Here is a 16427-nt window from a genome sequence, read left to right on the forward strand (position 1 = left end):
TAAATATATGAATAATGAATGAACGAATGCCTGTGGACTGACTCTACAAGCCTCCCTTTATTTAGTTTTCTTCTCAGAAGAGGTGCCCAGATTCCTGTCACTCATCATCCTTGCCAGTAGGTGATCCAAGTTGTAACGTTCATAGAGTTGCTGGCTAAAATGAAAGGAAGTTGGCATGTGCATTCATTTGAAAATTGTTTCAAGAGGAACAATGTTTTATATTTGAGTTGAAAGAGTAGCCTGAGAACTTGTCTCGACGGGCGTATTGTAACACGGGGCTGGGAGGCCCCTGTGTCGCCCGTGAGGGAAGTTGGGGGGGAGGGACAGTTGTAGGGGAGAGAGAGGGCGGTAATAGGGAGGGAGTGGTTCGTGCCAAAAGGCGTGTAAAGGATTGGGGCCAGCAGGATGATTGACAGCGCGGGGGAGTTAATAAAACTGGGACCTTGGAGAACTCCGTTTTTTTCTAGGGTCCTCCAGGGCAGTTTTTTCCGCCCACCCGCCCGCCCTTGTGTGGGTGGATATGGTAGCTCGGGAGGGCGGGTCTCCCGAGCTACTGAGTGCTGGGGCTCATCCGTGATGAGCGGTGGGTTGGCTGGGAGCCGTGCCTTGGGGTCAGGTGACCCGGGTTAAAGGGGAATGAAGTCATGCCACCCCTCAGGCTCTTGCTGTTGGTGGGGGGGGGGGGGTCGGGGGCAATATATTGATGTTTACACTGGGTAGCTCAGGAGGAGCTTGCTGATGTTGTTCGATTGAGGTTCAATGGGTTAATGATGTTAATATATGCAAAGTTAATTTATTTGCTATTGTGGATTAATAAAGAGCTGCGGCTATGTTCCATAATACTGTGTGTTGTTTTATTAGTTGGTTGGGTCAGGAGAAAGAGTGGGGGTGTGCATGAGTGGCAGCAGGGACTATCCAGATCCCGCTGTTACACAAAAACGGTCTCCATAGTGAGACTGATTATACAGTATTTCTGCAAGATTTGTATTAATAAGAACATAAGAAGTTGCCTCCGCTGAGGCAGACCAGAGGTCCATCTCGCCCAGCGGTCTGCTCCCGCGGCGGCCCATCAGGCCCATTGCCTGAGCAGTGGTCCCTGACTAATTTTATAAATTACCTCAATCCTATCCCTATACCCTTACCTCTACTCCTATCTGTACCCCTCAATCCCTTTGTCCTCCAGGTACCTGTCCAGACCTTCTTTGAAGCCCTGTAACGTTCTTCTGCTTATCACATCCTCCGGTAGCGCGTTCCATGTATCCACCATCCTCTGGGTGAAAAAGAATTTCCTTTCAATTTCTCTGAGTGTCCCCTTGTACTTGTGGTTCCCCTTAGTTTGAAAAATCTGTCCCTGTTCACTTTTTCTATGCCCTTCATGATCTTGAAGGTTTCTATCATGTCTCCCCTGAGTCGTCGCTTTTCCAGGGAGAAAAGCCCCAGCTTTTTCAGTCTTGTCAGTATATGAGAGGTCCCCCATACCCTTTATTAGCTTAGTTGCTCTTCTCTGGACTCTCTCAAGTACCGCCATGTCTTTTGTGTACTGAATTTTGTAACACCGTTATTGTTGAACTCGAACAGGAAGCTTGCCTTTTTCTTAATGTCACTCTCACCCCTGACCGCAGGTACTTGCCGAATCACGGGCTGTGTTAGCACCGGTGGAGCGAGGGTGGGAGGCGCTGGGGTGGCGGCACCCCTTCCCCCGCACCTATCTAGCGTCCCCAGCGCAGGCAGCATCTCCAACGTAGCGGCCCGCTCCGGCGTCGGCTCTCCCTCTGACATCGCTTCCTAGTCGTGGGACCCGGAAATAGCATCGAGGCTGGCACAAGCAGCAGGATGGAGCCGCTGCTCGCGCCAGCGAACAGCTAGAGGTCTGGTGGGGTGGGAAGTGAAGGCGCATGCATGGCAAGGCAGGAGAGGGAAGGCGCAGGGGGGGGGTGGAGAAGAGCAGCGGTGCCGGCGCCTCCACCAAGATGGTGCCTGGGGCGGTCTTCCCCCTCCCCCGCCCCCTTACTATACAGAGCCAATAAAAGCTGCTTCCTCCCATATTTGGCTCCACCTGTCTGTTCCGTGGCTTACTACACTGTCCTTGTCTTACATTTCCCTCAGGTCTGCTTTCTCATTTCACAACACGGGAAATGGTAAAATATACCCTGTCATTTGAAATGATGGGGCATAAACCTGAAATTTCATTTTTGTTTTGTGCCATCAGTTAGGTGCTCTATTGCTCAGTAATGCACACTATTTTATCAGTAGTCATGCTGGTGAGCAATAGGAAATAGTACCTGAGCAGAATGGCATCCTGTTATGTCATAGTGCCCACTATTCACAATTTTAAGCCCCAAAGGAGGAGAGTGTGGCATATTGGCTAGAGCAGTGTATCCCAAACTCTGTGCCTCCTGAGATTCCAAGTGTGGCACCTGCCAGCTGACTTCCATATGTGGTACAGTGCCAGTGCTGCCCGATTTGCCGAAGGCCTGCATGTTTCCCCCTTCTCTCTAGCGTCCTCTGGCTTCCCCCCCTGGCCTCTCACCTTTAAAGCTAATTATAGCAGGCTGCAGAGGATCGCCGGTAGGTAAAATGATTTTATTTTCAATATAGTGATTGAAATGTGTCAGTTTTGAGAATTTATATCTGTTATGTATATTTTGTGTATATGAAAAATGAATGGAAAAAATTGCATTACAGTTAGTAAAGGGGATGGGATCTGGGGCAGAGCTTGGGTAGACCTAGGGAGGTCTTTGGTTGGGGTACTCAGTTGATATTAGGGGGTACTTAGCTTGAAGTAGTTGAGAAACACTGCTGTAGGCCATCAGCTGGCGCCAGTGCCTCTCCTTCTCTCCGTCCCTCTTCCCTGCTGGCACCCCCTACTGGCATTTCAGGGCCCATCTGGAGGGCCTCTGCACATGCACAGACGTCGACGTGATGATGTCACACATAAGTGTGATGTCGTTATGGCGACGTCCGCGCACTTCTGGGTGCCTCAAGCCGTGACCACTACCTTTAGTGTGCCCCTGCTCGAGAAATTTGAGAGACACTGGGCTAGAGCTACAACCTCAGTCCCCTGTGGTTGTGGGTTCAAACCCTATGCTGTTCCTCGAGACCCTAGGCAAGTCACTTAATCCTCCACTAGATTGTGAGCCTGCACGGACAGATAGGGAAAATGCTTGAGTAGCTGATTAGTAGCCCGTTCTGAGCTCCTTTGAAAGAATGGGCTAAAACAACCCCAAATAATTTTGGAAACTCTGAATAAATGACACCAGAAACTAAACACCAACAACAATTTATTATGTCTATCGTGCTATCAGGCGCACACAGCATGTAAGAGACAGTCCTTGCTCAGATGAGCTTACAATCTAATTTTGACAGACACACAGGACAAAGGGGGAGTCAGAACAAGTGCTCAAGAAGGGAGTAGGTGGGGGCTGAAGAGGTGTGAGAGGACCATTGGGGGGGGGGGGATGATAGATAGATATGTTGGTAGGGTTAGGATTTAAACACAACTTCAAATAAGTGGACCTTCAGTCTGGATTTGAGTACTGCTAGAGATGGAGCCTGACGTAACGAGTCTGGAGCCTGGCATGCGGTGCAGCAAGAAAGAAGGGACAAAAGTGGGAGTTGGCAGTAGAGGAGAAGGGCACCAACTGGAGGGACTTGTCTGCCGAACGAAGTTCCCGGGGAGGGAGTATAGGGAGTAATAAGAGAGGAGAGATACTGAGGAGCTGCAGAGTGAGTACACTTGACCGTCAGTAAGAGGAGTTTGAATCGTATGCGAAGACGGACAGGGAGCCAGTGAAGCAGCCTGAGGAGAGGAGTAATGTGCATATAATGACTCTGGTGGAATACGAGGCATGCAGCAGCATTTTGAAGGGGAGAGAAACGGTTTAGTGGAAGACCTGCAAGAAGCACATTGCAATAATCCAGACGAGAGGTGACAAGAGCGTGGATGAGGGTCTTGGCAGCTTGCTCAGAAAGGAAGGACAAATTTTAGCAATATTATAGAGAAAGAAATGACAAGTTTTATTTATTTAAAACATTTTTAATCCGCCTTTATCCAAGGCGGCTCACAATATTACAAACGTATTTCAAGACTTAGAGATCCTCTACGTCAGCAAAAATAATATTATACCATCTCAACCCATAAATTACATCTCAACCCCTCATCTACTATCTTACTTCAATTTTGGCAGTTTGTTAGATGTGTGAGGAGAAGGAGAGCGACGAGTCAAAGGTGACCCCGAGTTTGTGAGCTGCCAAGACAGGGAGGATGAGAGGGTTATTCACTGCTATAGAAACATAGAAACATCGAAATAGACGGCAGATAAGAGCCACAGCCCATCTAGTCTGCCCACCCCAATGACCCTCCCCTACCTTTCTCTGTGAATAGATCCCACGTGTCTATCCCATTTGGCCTTAAAATCAGGCACGCTGCTGGCCTCAATAACCTGAAGTGGAAGACTATTCCAGCGATCAACCACCCTTTCAGTGAAAAAGAATTTCCTGGTGTCCCCATGCAGTTTCCCGCCCCTGATTTTCCACGGATGCATCCTTGTTGCTGCGGGACCCTTAAAAAAGAAGATATCTTCTTCCACCTCGAAGCGGCCCGTGAGATACTTGAATGTCTCGATCATGTCACCCCTCTCTCTGCGTTCTTCGAGTGAGTACAGCTGCAACTTATCCAGCCGTTCCTCGTACGGGAGATCCTTGAGTCCCGAGACCATCCAGGTGGCCATTCTCTGGACCGACTCCAGTCTCAGCACATCCTTACGGTAATGCGGCCTCCAGAATTGCACACAGTATTCCAGGTTTGGCCTCACCATGGATCTATACAATGGCATAATGACTTCAGGCTTACGGCTGACGAAACTCCTGCGCATGCAACCTATGATTTGCCTTCCCTTGGATGAAGCTTGCTCCACTTGATTGGCAGTCTTCATGTTCTCACTGACGATCATCCCTAAGTCTCGTTCTGCTTCAGTTCTTGTTAGGATCTCACCATTAAGGGTGTAAGTCTTGCATGGATTTTGGCTGGCCAGGTGCATGACTTTGCATTTTTTGGCATTGAAGCTGAGTTGCCAGGACCTAGACCAGCGCTCCAGTAGGAGTAGGTCGTGCATCATGTTGTCGGTCATTGAATTTATGTCTGTTGTGGGTTTAGGAGGAAAGATAAGGAGTTCAGTCTTGGCCATGTTTCATTTTAGATGGTGGAGAGACATCAAGGTAGCAATGCCAGAGAGGCAGGCCGAGACTCAGGCCTGGATTCCAGTAGAAACAAAAATGTTTGGCCTGCACACCTCTGAAAGGGAGCTGCTATCACAGGGAGATCAAATAAGTTAATTCACAGAGCCAAGCACATCAATTAAAAAAGAGGACACCTGGCCCCGCCCCATTCCGCCCTCAGTCCCGCCCTATTCTGCCTCAAGCTCCGCCCCATTACACCTCCAGCCCTTCCCCGGATGAACCTCCTGTCTCCTTCCTCAAGGTCTGCGCATGCGCAGATATCGATGCGATGACATCGCGCGCATGCGTGTGTGTGTGTGTATGATGTCATTACACTGACGTCCGCGCAGAGGGCCTCCGGACGCAGCCCCGAGCTTGGGAACTTCCAAAACCCGGACAAACTGCTGTGTTTTGGAAATCCCTACGGGCACCCGGACAGTCCTCTAAAAAGAGGACCTGTCTGGGTTTTTCCGGACATCTGGTAGCCCCACATCACACTTCACATAAAAGAACAAAGCGAGATGTGATTGTAGTGGGTGTTCAGCCTCCACATGAGAGAGCTGAATGCAGCCAATCTGTCATCCAACAGAAAGGCTTTCCAAGAGCTCACAGCCTGGGACTAGCTGATGGGCCTTTGACTTGGTGCTTTTATCTCTCCGGGACAACTTTGACCTGGGTCCTTTAGCCATTTCCTCTTCTTTGTCCGATTTTGGATTTTGCTCAAAGCTGTCGTGAGGTAGACATGCCAAGGGCAGGTTGGATCATTTCAACAAGCAAAAAGAAGGCAGAGAGTAAAAACTTGCTGGGCTGCCCAGCCATTAAGGGCAGATTATTACACCACGAAGGTACGGTGTACAGTCACTCTTCACTGCATTGCAGCCATAATTAGATTTACGTTCAGATTTTAATGAGTTACCTTTAATGAGTCTTCGCTTACTGGTGAACTTTAATTTCCTGACTCGCCACTGAATTTACTGATTTAAAACTAATTAGAGCTGTAACCACGGGTAGTTTCTAGTTTCCTTCCTTCCTTTTTCTTCTCATCATTATCGTTACTTAAGTTTTTCCGCTGTTCTTTAGTGTCTTTTTTGCGTGGGGAGACGTGTGGCTCGAAACGCTGTGGCACTTGTTACTGTTGGCTTAAGAGGACTGATGAGGAGGGGTTTAGTGACCTTAGATTATTTCCTAATGGCTGTTGGCGTACTGGTGCCTTTCACTCCACGCTGACCCAGTTGGCTTTGCACAGAAAAGACTGGGGATAATGGAGCAAAGAATTCGAATTACCGTGCCAGCCTCCGAGCAGCAAAGGTCAAAAAGATAAAGTGCAGAACACATGAAATGTGCCCGGGAGTGTGTGGCACAGTGGTTAGAGCTACAGCCTCAGTGCCCCTGAGGTTGTGGGTTCAAATTCCGTGCTGCTCCTTCTGACCCTGGGCAAGTCACTTAATCCTCCCATTGCCCCAGGCACATTAGGTAGAGTGTGAGACCCACCAGGACAGATAGGGAAAATGCTTAAGTACTTGAATCTAAACAAATTTAGGCTATATAAATGAAATGTGCCTCTAACCAAGGGACGGCAATTCTCTGTGAGCCTTGAGCCCTCCAACAACTGTATCTTACAGCAGAGAATTCCACTGTTGAGAGCTTCTGGCTCCCTATAACTCATCGTATTACTTTTAAAATCTTACTATTAGTTTTTAAAACATTACTTACAAATGAACCTCAATTCATTAATAGATTACTCATCCCATGTAGTACTTCACGCTCATTAAGATCCACTGATCAAAAACTTCTAACGGTTCCATCATTAAAAGTTATTGGAACTTGTCGCACTGATATTTGCCCCACAATTATGGAACAGTTTACCCCCAGTATCTTAGAATAGAAAGCGATCTGAAACAGTTTAAAAGCAGCTTAAAGAGTTTCCTTTTTAAAGATGCGTTTGATGTGTGAATTTTATTAAGGATTTTTATAAAAATTTTTACTTTTTTTATCTTTTTATTCCCCTGTGATTTCCCCTACCTGGTGTATTTTCCATTTATGTTCTCTTTAATATATACGATTGTAGTTCTACCCTTTCTTTCCCCATGTGTCTGTTAGTTAGTTTGTTTGACTTTATGATAATGTATTAAATTTATGTATACGTTTATAATTACTCTGTTGTACCTATTTTTTATCTGTAAATCGCTTAGCAATTTAAATTAAGCGATTCAACAAATTAAAAATAAACTTGAAACTTGTACAAAACGAATAGTCTGTTTTTGTGCGTTATTTATAACAGCGGGATCTGGATAGTCCCTGCTGCTGTCCCAAAAACCCTTTCCTCCTTACCCTCCCCTAAATAAAACCAACACACTTATTATGGTATAATAGCCGCAGCTCTTTATTAAATTAGAATAACCAATAAATTAACTTTGCATAAATAACATCATTAACATAATGACTCTTAACTTGAAAATCAACATCAGCAAGCTCCTCCCGAGCTACCCCGTGTAACATTACCATTTGCCCCCGACCCCGCCACCAACAGCAAGCGTCTGAGGGGTGGCATGACCTCATGCCCCATTTAACCCGGGTCACCTGACCCCAAGGCACGGCTCCCAGCCGGCCCACCGCTCATCGCCGGATGAGCCCCAGCAACCAGTAGCTCGGGATACCCGCCATCCAAGCCACTAGAGCCACCAGCCAAGGGTGAGAGGGTGGGACAAAAACCGCCCTGGAGAACCTACAACAACTCAGTCCTCCAAGGTCCCGATTTCTTGTGCCCCCTCAGACCACCCCTTTTCTTTAACCTAACCTATCCAAAACTTGCTTTTAGGCGCGAACCCCTCCCCTGTACCTATTCTAATTTTTTCTTCCAACGGTCCACCCAGCTTGCCTTGCGGGCAGCACGAGGGCCTCCCAGCATCGTGTTACTATCCGCCCGTAAGACAAGCTCCCGGGCTACTCTTAAGTTGAGGGGGATGTCAGTGACTCAGTTTTTCCAGGATGGGGCATGGAGGTTATCGCCTCTAGAGGTGTAATTTGTTAAGCTCGGTTTTGCACATCAGTGGTCGCATGGGCATAAATAACCTTGATAAAATTTCAACACTGGATATCGGGCAAATACCCGCATAACTGTGGAGTTGCGGCCCAAAGCTGATTCCGCTTCCTGTCCCTCCAACCATGTCTGCTCCTCCCTCCTGGCTACCCCAAAGTTGGGCTTGCCCCTGACGTTTGAGCAGGCCCCCTCCAAGTCTGACATTGTCCAAAACCCCTCTTGCCCCTTGAACATGATCGATCTTCCCTCCCACCCCTTGACCATGTCCCATCCCCCCTCTTGCCCCGACCATGATTGATCCGTCCTCCCACCTCATGACAATGTCCAATCCCTACTTCTGCCCTTTATTAGGTTTGATCCGCCCTCCTAGCCTTCCCAAGTCCAAGCAGGCTTGTGAGAGAAGACGGAAGGGAAGATCTGTCGTGTTTGGGGAGGAGGGGGGGGGCAAACGTGGTCTGGAGTGGGGGGGGGGAAATGTGGATGCCTTTTAAGTAGGTCCTAGCCAATATTCAGTATCGGGGTAGTCGGTACTTGATTTGGAAGGGGGGGAGGGTTGGGGGGCTCTGTTGGCCACTGTCAAATGCATCCCAGGAGGCTAGCATGGTAAAATAGCCCCCAATTTGGCTGGGGTTAATTTATAATAATTTTCTGCCCATAACGTGACTTCTGGTGCACACCACAAGTTGCGTTCTAATATTTACATAGTAATGAGCTGCTTTGCATGCATTTGCATGTTTCTCATTTTATTACACTGTAGCTCAGGGTGACTTGAATATCACTACAGTAAGACTGCGTTAGGGTCCTTTAAGGGGTTCAAGAAAGGATTGGATAATTTCCTACTGGAAAAAGGGATAGAGTGGTATAGATAGAGGGCTTTTATCTGCCATCATGTTTCCATGTTTCAATAACCATAAAGCTCTATGACCTCACAATGCAGGTGTAAAGAGCCTTAACCTATAGGAAGAGGAGATGCAAATGTTAAGAGCCTTAGCCAATAGGGAGAGGAGTTGATAGTGGATGCTGAGGATGGCCTTTATCTGCCATCATGTTTCTATTTCTCAGGAGTCTGCACAGTCTTGGATTTATATCCCGTCCTCCCCAAAGGGTTACAGTTTACATACATTAAGCTACAATATATCATTGCATAGGATTTCTTACTGATGCTGCGAATACTGTATTAACAAAACAATTTGCAAAATGCTGGGCTGACGGGGAAGGCCCTATTACACTTTACAAAATAACATCTACAGAAACAGAAAAATTGCAATTCAATTTCATTGTTTTGTCCATGCCATGGTGGGTCAAAGTAAACAGAGTCAACCAAGGAGAGACAACAGTCCAAAACAAAAGACACTGTGGAAACAGATATTCCTGATGTAGACTTTATTGGTTGTTCAGCAAGGTAATCCAAAATGTGATAAAGGAGGTCCAAAATGTCTTCATCAGGGGTCCCAAGAATCTTGTGGATTTTATAATAAAATGCTCATGTACGCCCGTGGCTTCACACAGGAAGTACTTCATAAAAACAAGTAACATCTACAGAGACAGAAAAATTGCAATTCAATTTCTTTGTTTTGTCTATGCACATTCCCAACGGATAATATTGCTTTTTACCACTAATTTGATGCTGTACCACAATCACACACGATAACAGCAAATAATAAAGCAATGAGGACGTAGACAAATAAATATAGGGACCTTTTTACTAAAGTAATTAGAATCTGGGCTTTGTACATCTCATAACATGGGACTTTCTCCGCACTAAGCCTAGTTTTGACATAGCATAATTAAAAAGAATTTATTTATGTCTCTAGGGATCTTCAGACCTCCGTGCAAGTAATGTAACTCACAGCGGTCTCAATCCTCATTAGTCCCAATGACATTAATATTTAATATTAAATGAATTCTATTTTTTCTAGTTTATTAATTTCATATTGAGCATATGTTACTTAGCTTTATTTCTTAGTTGTCTCAATTTTCTTAGTTTGATAACTCCCCTTGCCGACACGTTTCGAAATTCTTTATCAAGGACGGGAGTGCTGAAAAGGAGAAAACCTCAAATTAAAGAGCGCCTCCAACAATATCAAACATTTTTAAAGGACCTTAAAATCAAAGTTGACATTATTTTTACCAAATTCAAATGATTTCCTGAACTATCTAATAACAGCCGCCATAACGTCAAAATGGCTGCACGTTGAAATCTCACTCGGAAATAGGAAACCCCTTCGGCGTCATCGACCCACGTGTTCCAGAGGACCTCCCATTGATTCTTAAACAAACAGTGCACAAATCCCAAAGCAGTCACTCTGCTTGCATCATTCAGTCCATAGTTTAGGTGACATGGAGTTTAATTCAAACATCCATCGTAGTTTTTTTAAATTCAAAGTTTTTTCGCATGCTAATGTTCGCATTAGAGCACAAGATCGGTAAAAAATTAACACAGGAGCCCTTACTACTTCTTATCTCCTAGGTAACCTATCCATGCCCATGCCCTTCCCCAATGATATACCCCTTCCCCCAAAAATAAATAGCACACAATTATCGTTGCTGACAGGCAAATTGTTGCACAATCTGCGGTGTCTTTCTTCCTACGTTAACTGCGTATTATTACTTAACTTGGCTTAGTTAAAGGGCCCCATTAAATAATTCAAATACCCTCTTTTGCAAAACCGTAGTGAAGTTTATAGCGCCGGCTGCAGCGGCAACAGCTCCAGCGCTCATAGAATTCCTGCGAGTGTCGGAGCTGTTACCACTGTGACTTTGTTTTGATTTGCTATGATTTTGTAAAAAAAAAACTGAGGGATAAAGATTTAGGGCTCCTTTTACTAAGCTGTGCTAGCGTTTTTAGTGCGCGCTAACCCCGCGCTACAGGAAAATTCCCCGTGGAGGCGTTAGCGTGTAGTGCGCGCTAAGCTTAGTCAAAGGAGCCCTTAGTCATTCAAAAAAACCTCTTAAATCTAAAAGACATCTTCTCTGATAAAAGGGATGGAAAACCTTTCATACGCTGAGAGATTGGAGAAACTGGGTCTCTTTTCCCTGGAGAAGAGGACACTTCGAGGGGATATGATAGAGACTTATAAGATCATGAAGGGCACAGAGAGAGTAGAGAGGGACAGATTCTTCAAACTTTCAAAAAATAAAAGAACAAGAGGACACTCGGAAAAGTTGAAAGGGGACAGATTCAAAACGAATGCTAGGAAGTTCTTCTTTACCCAACGTGTGGTGGACAGACACCTGGAATGCGCTTCCAGAGGATGTGATAGGGCAGAGTACGGTACTGGGGTTTAAGAAAGGATTAGACAATTTCCTACTGGAAAAGGGGATAGAGGGGTATAGATAGAAGATTACTGCACAGGTCCTGGACCTGTTGGGCCACCGAGTGAGCGGGCTGCTGGGCACGATGGACCTCGGGTCTGACCCAGCAGAGGCATTTCTTATGTTCTCAGATTGAAAATGTCAGTCAGCTCGCATGCCAAACTGTTCAGTTATTGAGCTTTTGCCCGTTTAGCTGGTTCAACCACAGCCGCATAGAGGGGCCACTCTGAGGCCGAGTCACTTGAGAGAAAGCACGCCAGGTTCTGAGGGAACTGCGTTTTCTTTCCTCTCTTCTAACTGTTGCTCTTCCTGAGGATTCTATCAGCTGGTTCAACGCAGCTTTCCCTGTCCGGGCTCTTGTCCAGCAGCAGAAGGGGGGGGGAAGCCGTCAGCGCAACGCAGCACGGCCCCGACGTGGTCACCAGCGGTGGATTGATGCCAGCGTCGGAGGATCTCCTGTGGATTGCCCTCTCTCCCCCTCTCCTCGGCGGACTTGCACCCCTGCAGCTGCATTGTGGGACGCATCGAAGGGAACCTGGACTTCACTTCAGGAGTCTGCTGTCGGCGGCGCCTGGCCTTGCCTGTCCGGTGACTGGTGTCATGGTGGTCTTCATTGGCGTGATTCCCGGTACTGCTTCTTTGGTGGCGACCGGCTGACCTGGTTCTGCAGACTGAACTTACTGTCAAGCCGCCTCCGAGACTTTTCTATCTCTTAAAGTTGTTTAATTTTTTTAACCTTCTTTCATTCTTTTTATTTCTTTGATTTTTGATCTTAGAAATGTATTACATATTTTTATTTGAATCAGGTACTTTAGCTAGATTGTGAGCCTTCGGGACAGATAGGGTAGATTTATCTCAAGTTACTATTTTTTAATGTGTCTGCACTACTCTGCTTTCTGTTTTTTATTTATTGTAAAGCCGCTTTGTAATTTAAAAAGGCGGGATAACAAATTTTTAATAAACTTGAAACTACCTAATTTCATTTTAGTTTGATACATTGTTAAACCGCTTAGGTCAGTAAAATGCAGGAGCGGTATATCAAATCTTAAATAAACATAAAAACTCCTCATGCCATAAAGACATTTCAACCGTGCCCAGCTATCCCTTTTTGTTGGACCAGAAGCCAACTCTTGAGACCACCCAGGTGCTTTACATAGACACATTTTAAGAGGGAACCTGTGTGTTCTTCAAAATTCATACTCCACAGTGCCTTTTTCAAATTCTCCAAAGATTTTGCCTGCTGCTTATTGATCTTGTTGGAATGTGTTTTAGAAAGCAAACCTCTGAACTGCCATTTGGTTACAACTTGCTTTGGTGGCTTCTTCTGAAGTACTGAGGGAAGATATTCAAAGGCGCTTTTCATGTCTGCAGCTTGGTTATCTAACGCAGGAAATTGTTTACAGTTGGCCTTCTGCTGTGTTTAGAAAAAAAAATAAAAAGTGACTTGGGAAAGGGAACCTCTGTGCACTGAACGCTTCTTATCTGCCTCATGACTGTGTTGTTTTTTTTTCTTCTTCTTCTCCCTTTTCAACCCCCAATAGCAACAGTTGGAAGAGGAAGCAGCCAAGCCGCCAGAACCCGAGAAACCAATCTCTCCGCCACCCACCGAGTCAAAGCATCGCAGCTTGGTACAGATCATTTATGATGAAAATAGGGTAAGTCTTTGAATGACTTTTACTGTTCTCTAATAATGAGTTTGAAGGAGCCATAGAATAAGTTCACATCCCCTCCCCCCCTACACACACACTCTTTCTAGAAGCTTCTGCCTATTAAGGATTCCAGACGATTCTTCCATCCCCCACCCCCAAAAATTAATTATTTATTTATTTTAAAAAAATTTATAGACTGCCTAAAACTAAGCAGTTTACAAGGAACATGCACAAAATAAAACTAGACAGCATATGAATGCGCTCCCGAGAGAGGAAAACGGTGACGGAGTTCAAAGAAGCGTGGGATGAACACAGAGGATCTAGAATCAGAAAATAATGTTAAATATTGAACTAAGGCCAGTACTGGGCAGACTTGCACGGTCTGTGTCTGTATATGGCCGTTTGGGGGAGGATGGGCTGGAGAGGACTTCGATGGCTGGGAGGGTGTAGATGGGCTAGAGTAGGTTTGATGGAGATTTCGGCAGTTGGAACCCAAACACAGTACCGGGTAGAGCTTTGGATTCTTGCCCAGAAATAGCGAAGAAGAAAATAAATTTAAATTGAATCAGGTTGGGCAGACTGGATGGACCATTCGGGTCTTTATCTGCCGTCATCTACTATGTTACTATGTTAAATCGAGGACATTGACTATGGGCTCCTTTTACGAAGGTGCGCTAGGGCTTTAACGCGCGGAATAGCGCGCGCTACATTGCCACGCACGCTAGACTTTAACACCAGCATTGAGCTGGCATTAGTTCTAGAAGCGTAGCGCGCGGTATAGCGCGTGGTAGTTTCCTGAGTGCGCTAAAAACGCTAGCGCACCTTAGTAATAGGAGCCCTATAATACTTTCCTATCCATCTGTCACACATCACTTGACCATGTAGCTATTTCATTTAGCTATCTACTTCTACCATATTACATGAAGGCATCAACAAATAGCTGAGTTTTCAACAATTTCTTAAAATTCACACAATCTGTGCAGTTGCAGACTCCTTGAAAGAGTATTCCACAATTTTACACCAGCTATTGAAAACATGGAAGCTTTTGTACTCCCTGTTCCCTTGTCCGCTATCAGCTTCATCCCTCCCTCAGACCTCAACATTCTTCCCGGTTGGGATATTTTCCAAAGATTTCGAAAACACATTGGAGCTGACTGGTACAAAACTTGGTGCATTATAGATAACAACTTATATTGTATCCTCTGCTGTAACAGAAGCCAGTGTAACTGTTTTAAAAACAGGTATAATATGGGCCAAACTGGGTGTTCCAGCAATTTACCTGGCTGCTGAGTTCATCAGTAGTTGCAAAGCTTTACATTTCGTCTTGGTCAGACCAAGGTAAAATGCATTGCAGTAATCTAATCTAGACAGTATTAACGCTTGCACTACTGATCTAAAATCGTAAGGCGTCAACATAGGTTTCAATCTGTACAGAATATGCAGTTGTACATACCCTCCCTGAGCAGTCTTCAGAATTTGGTTTCTCATTGATAAAACGGGGTCTAAACAGATTCCTAGTATTCACCTTTAGTTGCGTCCCCAGCATATTGAAACTCTCGGGATATTTTTCATGAGCCTCAAGGCCTACAATCATTATTTCTGTTTTATTAACATTTAGTTGTAACTCGTGACTAGACATCCATGTATTCACCATGTAATCTGCCTTGACTTCTTGATATTGTGTCTTTATTGGGAAAAAGAATAGAATGTCATCTGCATATAGTCTGTACCAGAGAATAACACGGGAACAAATTTTTCCCCGTCCCCGCGGGAACTCATTTTCCCATCCTGTCCTGCTGAGTTCTTTTCCTGTTCCTGCCCCATTCCTGCAAGCTCTGTTCTCATCTTCACAAGCCTCAGACACTTTAAAATCATAAGTAGCAACATTCTAGAGCTCAGATTGTGATGTCATAATGCCTCATTCCACCAATGTCCAAGCTCTGTCCTCATCTGCACAAGCTTCAAGCACTTTAAAATCATAAGTTTTCGAGGCTTAAGGTGGTTAAGGCAGAGCTTACAGGAATGGGGCAGGGACAGCAACAGTGACAAAACTCACGGGGATGGGAAAATTAAGTTCCTGCAGGAATGGGGACAAATTTGTCCCCGTATCATTCTCTACTCTGTACTCAACTTCTAATGTTTGAAAAATCTTTCCCAATGTAGCCATATAGGTATTAAATAGCAATGTAGATAACGTTGATCCTTGGGGAACACCCTTCTTCACTATCCTTCTATCAGACACTGTTTGACCTTTTCTTATGCTAAAGGATCATCCCAGTAGGTAAGATGAAAACCATTTTAGCACTTCTTGACCAATACCTAAGTTCACTAGCTTCAACATCAGTAATTTCAAATTTACAGTGTCGAATTGCTATCTTGGGGGGATAGAACTGTTTATTAAGTTGTGTTAACATAATTGACCTCTGTTGAGGGTACAACTCCTAACTCTTCATTCACAACTACCCAACTTATCCTAGCCATCACCACAATGGTTCTCAGCCGGCAGCCATACTCTATCTTCCCTCTTGGAACCTGGCTAATGTGGTGGACCTTATGACTGGCCACTAGGTGTTGCAATTGTATGATGGCTGATCTCCTCAGAATTTCCCTAGCCTCAGCTGGCATAGGAGCAGTGACCTGGCTCAGGTCTACTGCATAGCAGAGCACCACTGCGGTACTGGGCCAGCCTCAAATCCTCCATTTCCTGCTGCCATGTTGTTATTTCAAATTATGTATCAAAGCTGTACTTGAGCCAACTAACCTATGTACAGAGCTGATCTCTACACTTAACAGCTGACTTTCTGCTGTTGTTTAATTTGATGTTTCTTCCTCTGCTGGGCCTCCAGTCATGGTATATGGGCTTGTCGTGCTTCTGAGGCTTGCGCACATCTGAGAAGCTGAAAGCTGTGCCGTCGGTAGTTTCACTACCAGCAGGGCCTCCCAAAGTGGACAGGTTTCAGTGGAGATGTCAGACTAATGACGTACCACCCATCTGGGCAGCAGCAGATGAGCAATGGTGGAGGCAGAGGATCGCATTTGATGCGACAATGGCAACAACATTGAATTTATACTGTACAGAAGAAAGGCTCAGCAATCTACTTCTGCCATGAAAACTTGATGATGTTCGAGTCACTAGGATTGAACACGAGTCGATGGCACCTCTCACCTCTGCCTCTAAATTATTGTTTGGGAACGGCCTTCAAATA

The 16427-nt window shown here is 45.4% G+C and overlaps 1 protein-coding gene across 13 annotated transcripts in view; it reads left to right on the forward strand.

The window, feature by feature from the left end:
- NCOR2 (nuclear receptor corepressor 2) overlaps positions 1-16427 on the forward strand; it is an 844184-nt gene that overhangs the window by 339747 nt on the left and 488010 nt on the right. For all 13 annotated transcript variants that reach the window (XM_033955736.1, XM_033955745.1, XM_033955746.1 and 10 more), the window contains exon 6: positions 13114-13227. In XM_033955736.1, coding sequence (XP_033811627.1) covers positions 13114-13227 — 114 coding nt within the window. The remainder of the gene's footprint in view (positions 1-13113; positions 13228-16427) is intronic.

The sequence above is a fragment of the Geotrypetes seraphini genome, chromosome 8, assembly GCF_902459505.1.
Source record: "Geotrypetes seraphini chromosome 8, aGeoSer1.1, whole genome shotgun sequence".
In the NCBI taxonomy this organism is placed as follows: domain Eukaryota; kingdom Metazoa; phylum Chordata; class Amphibia; order Gymnophiona; family Dermophiidae; genus Geotrypetes; species Geotrypetes seraphini.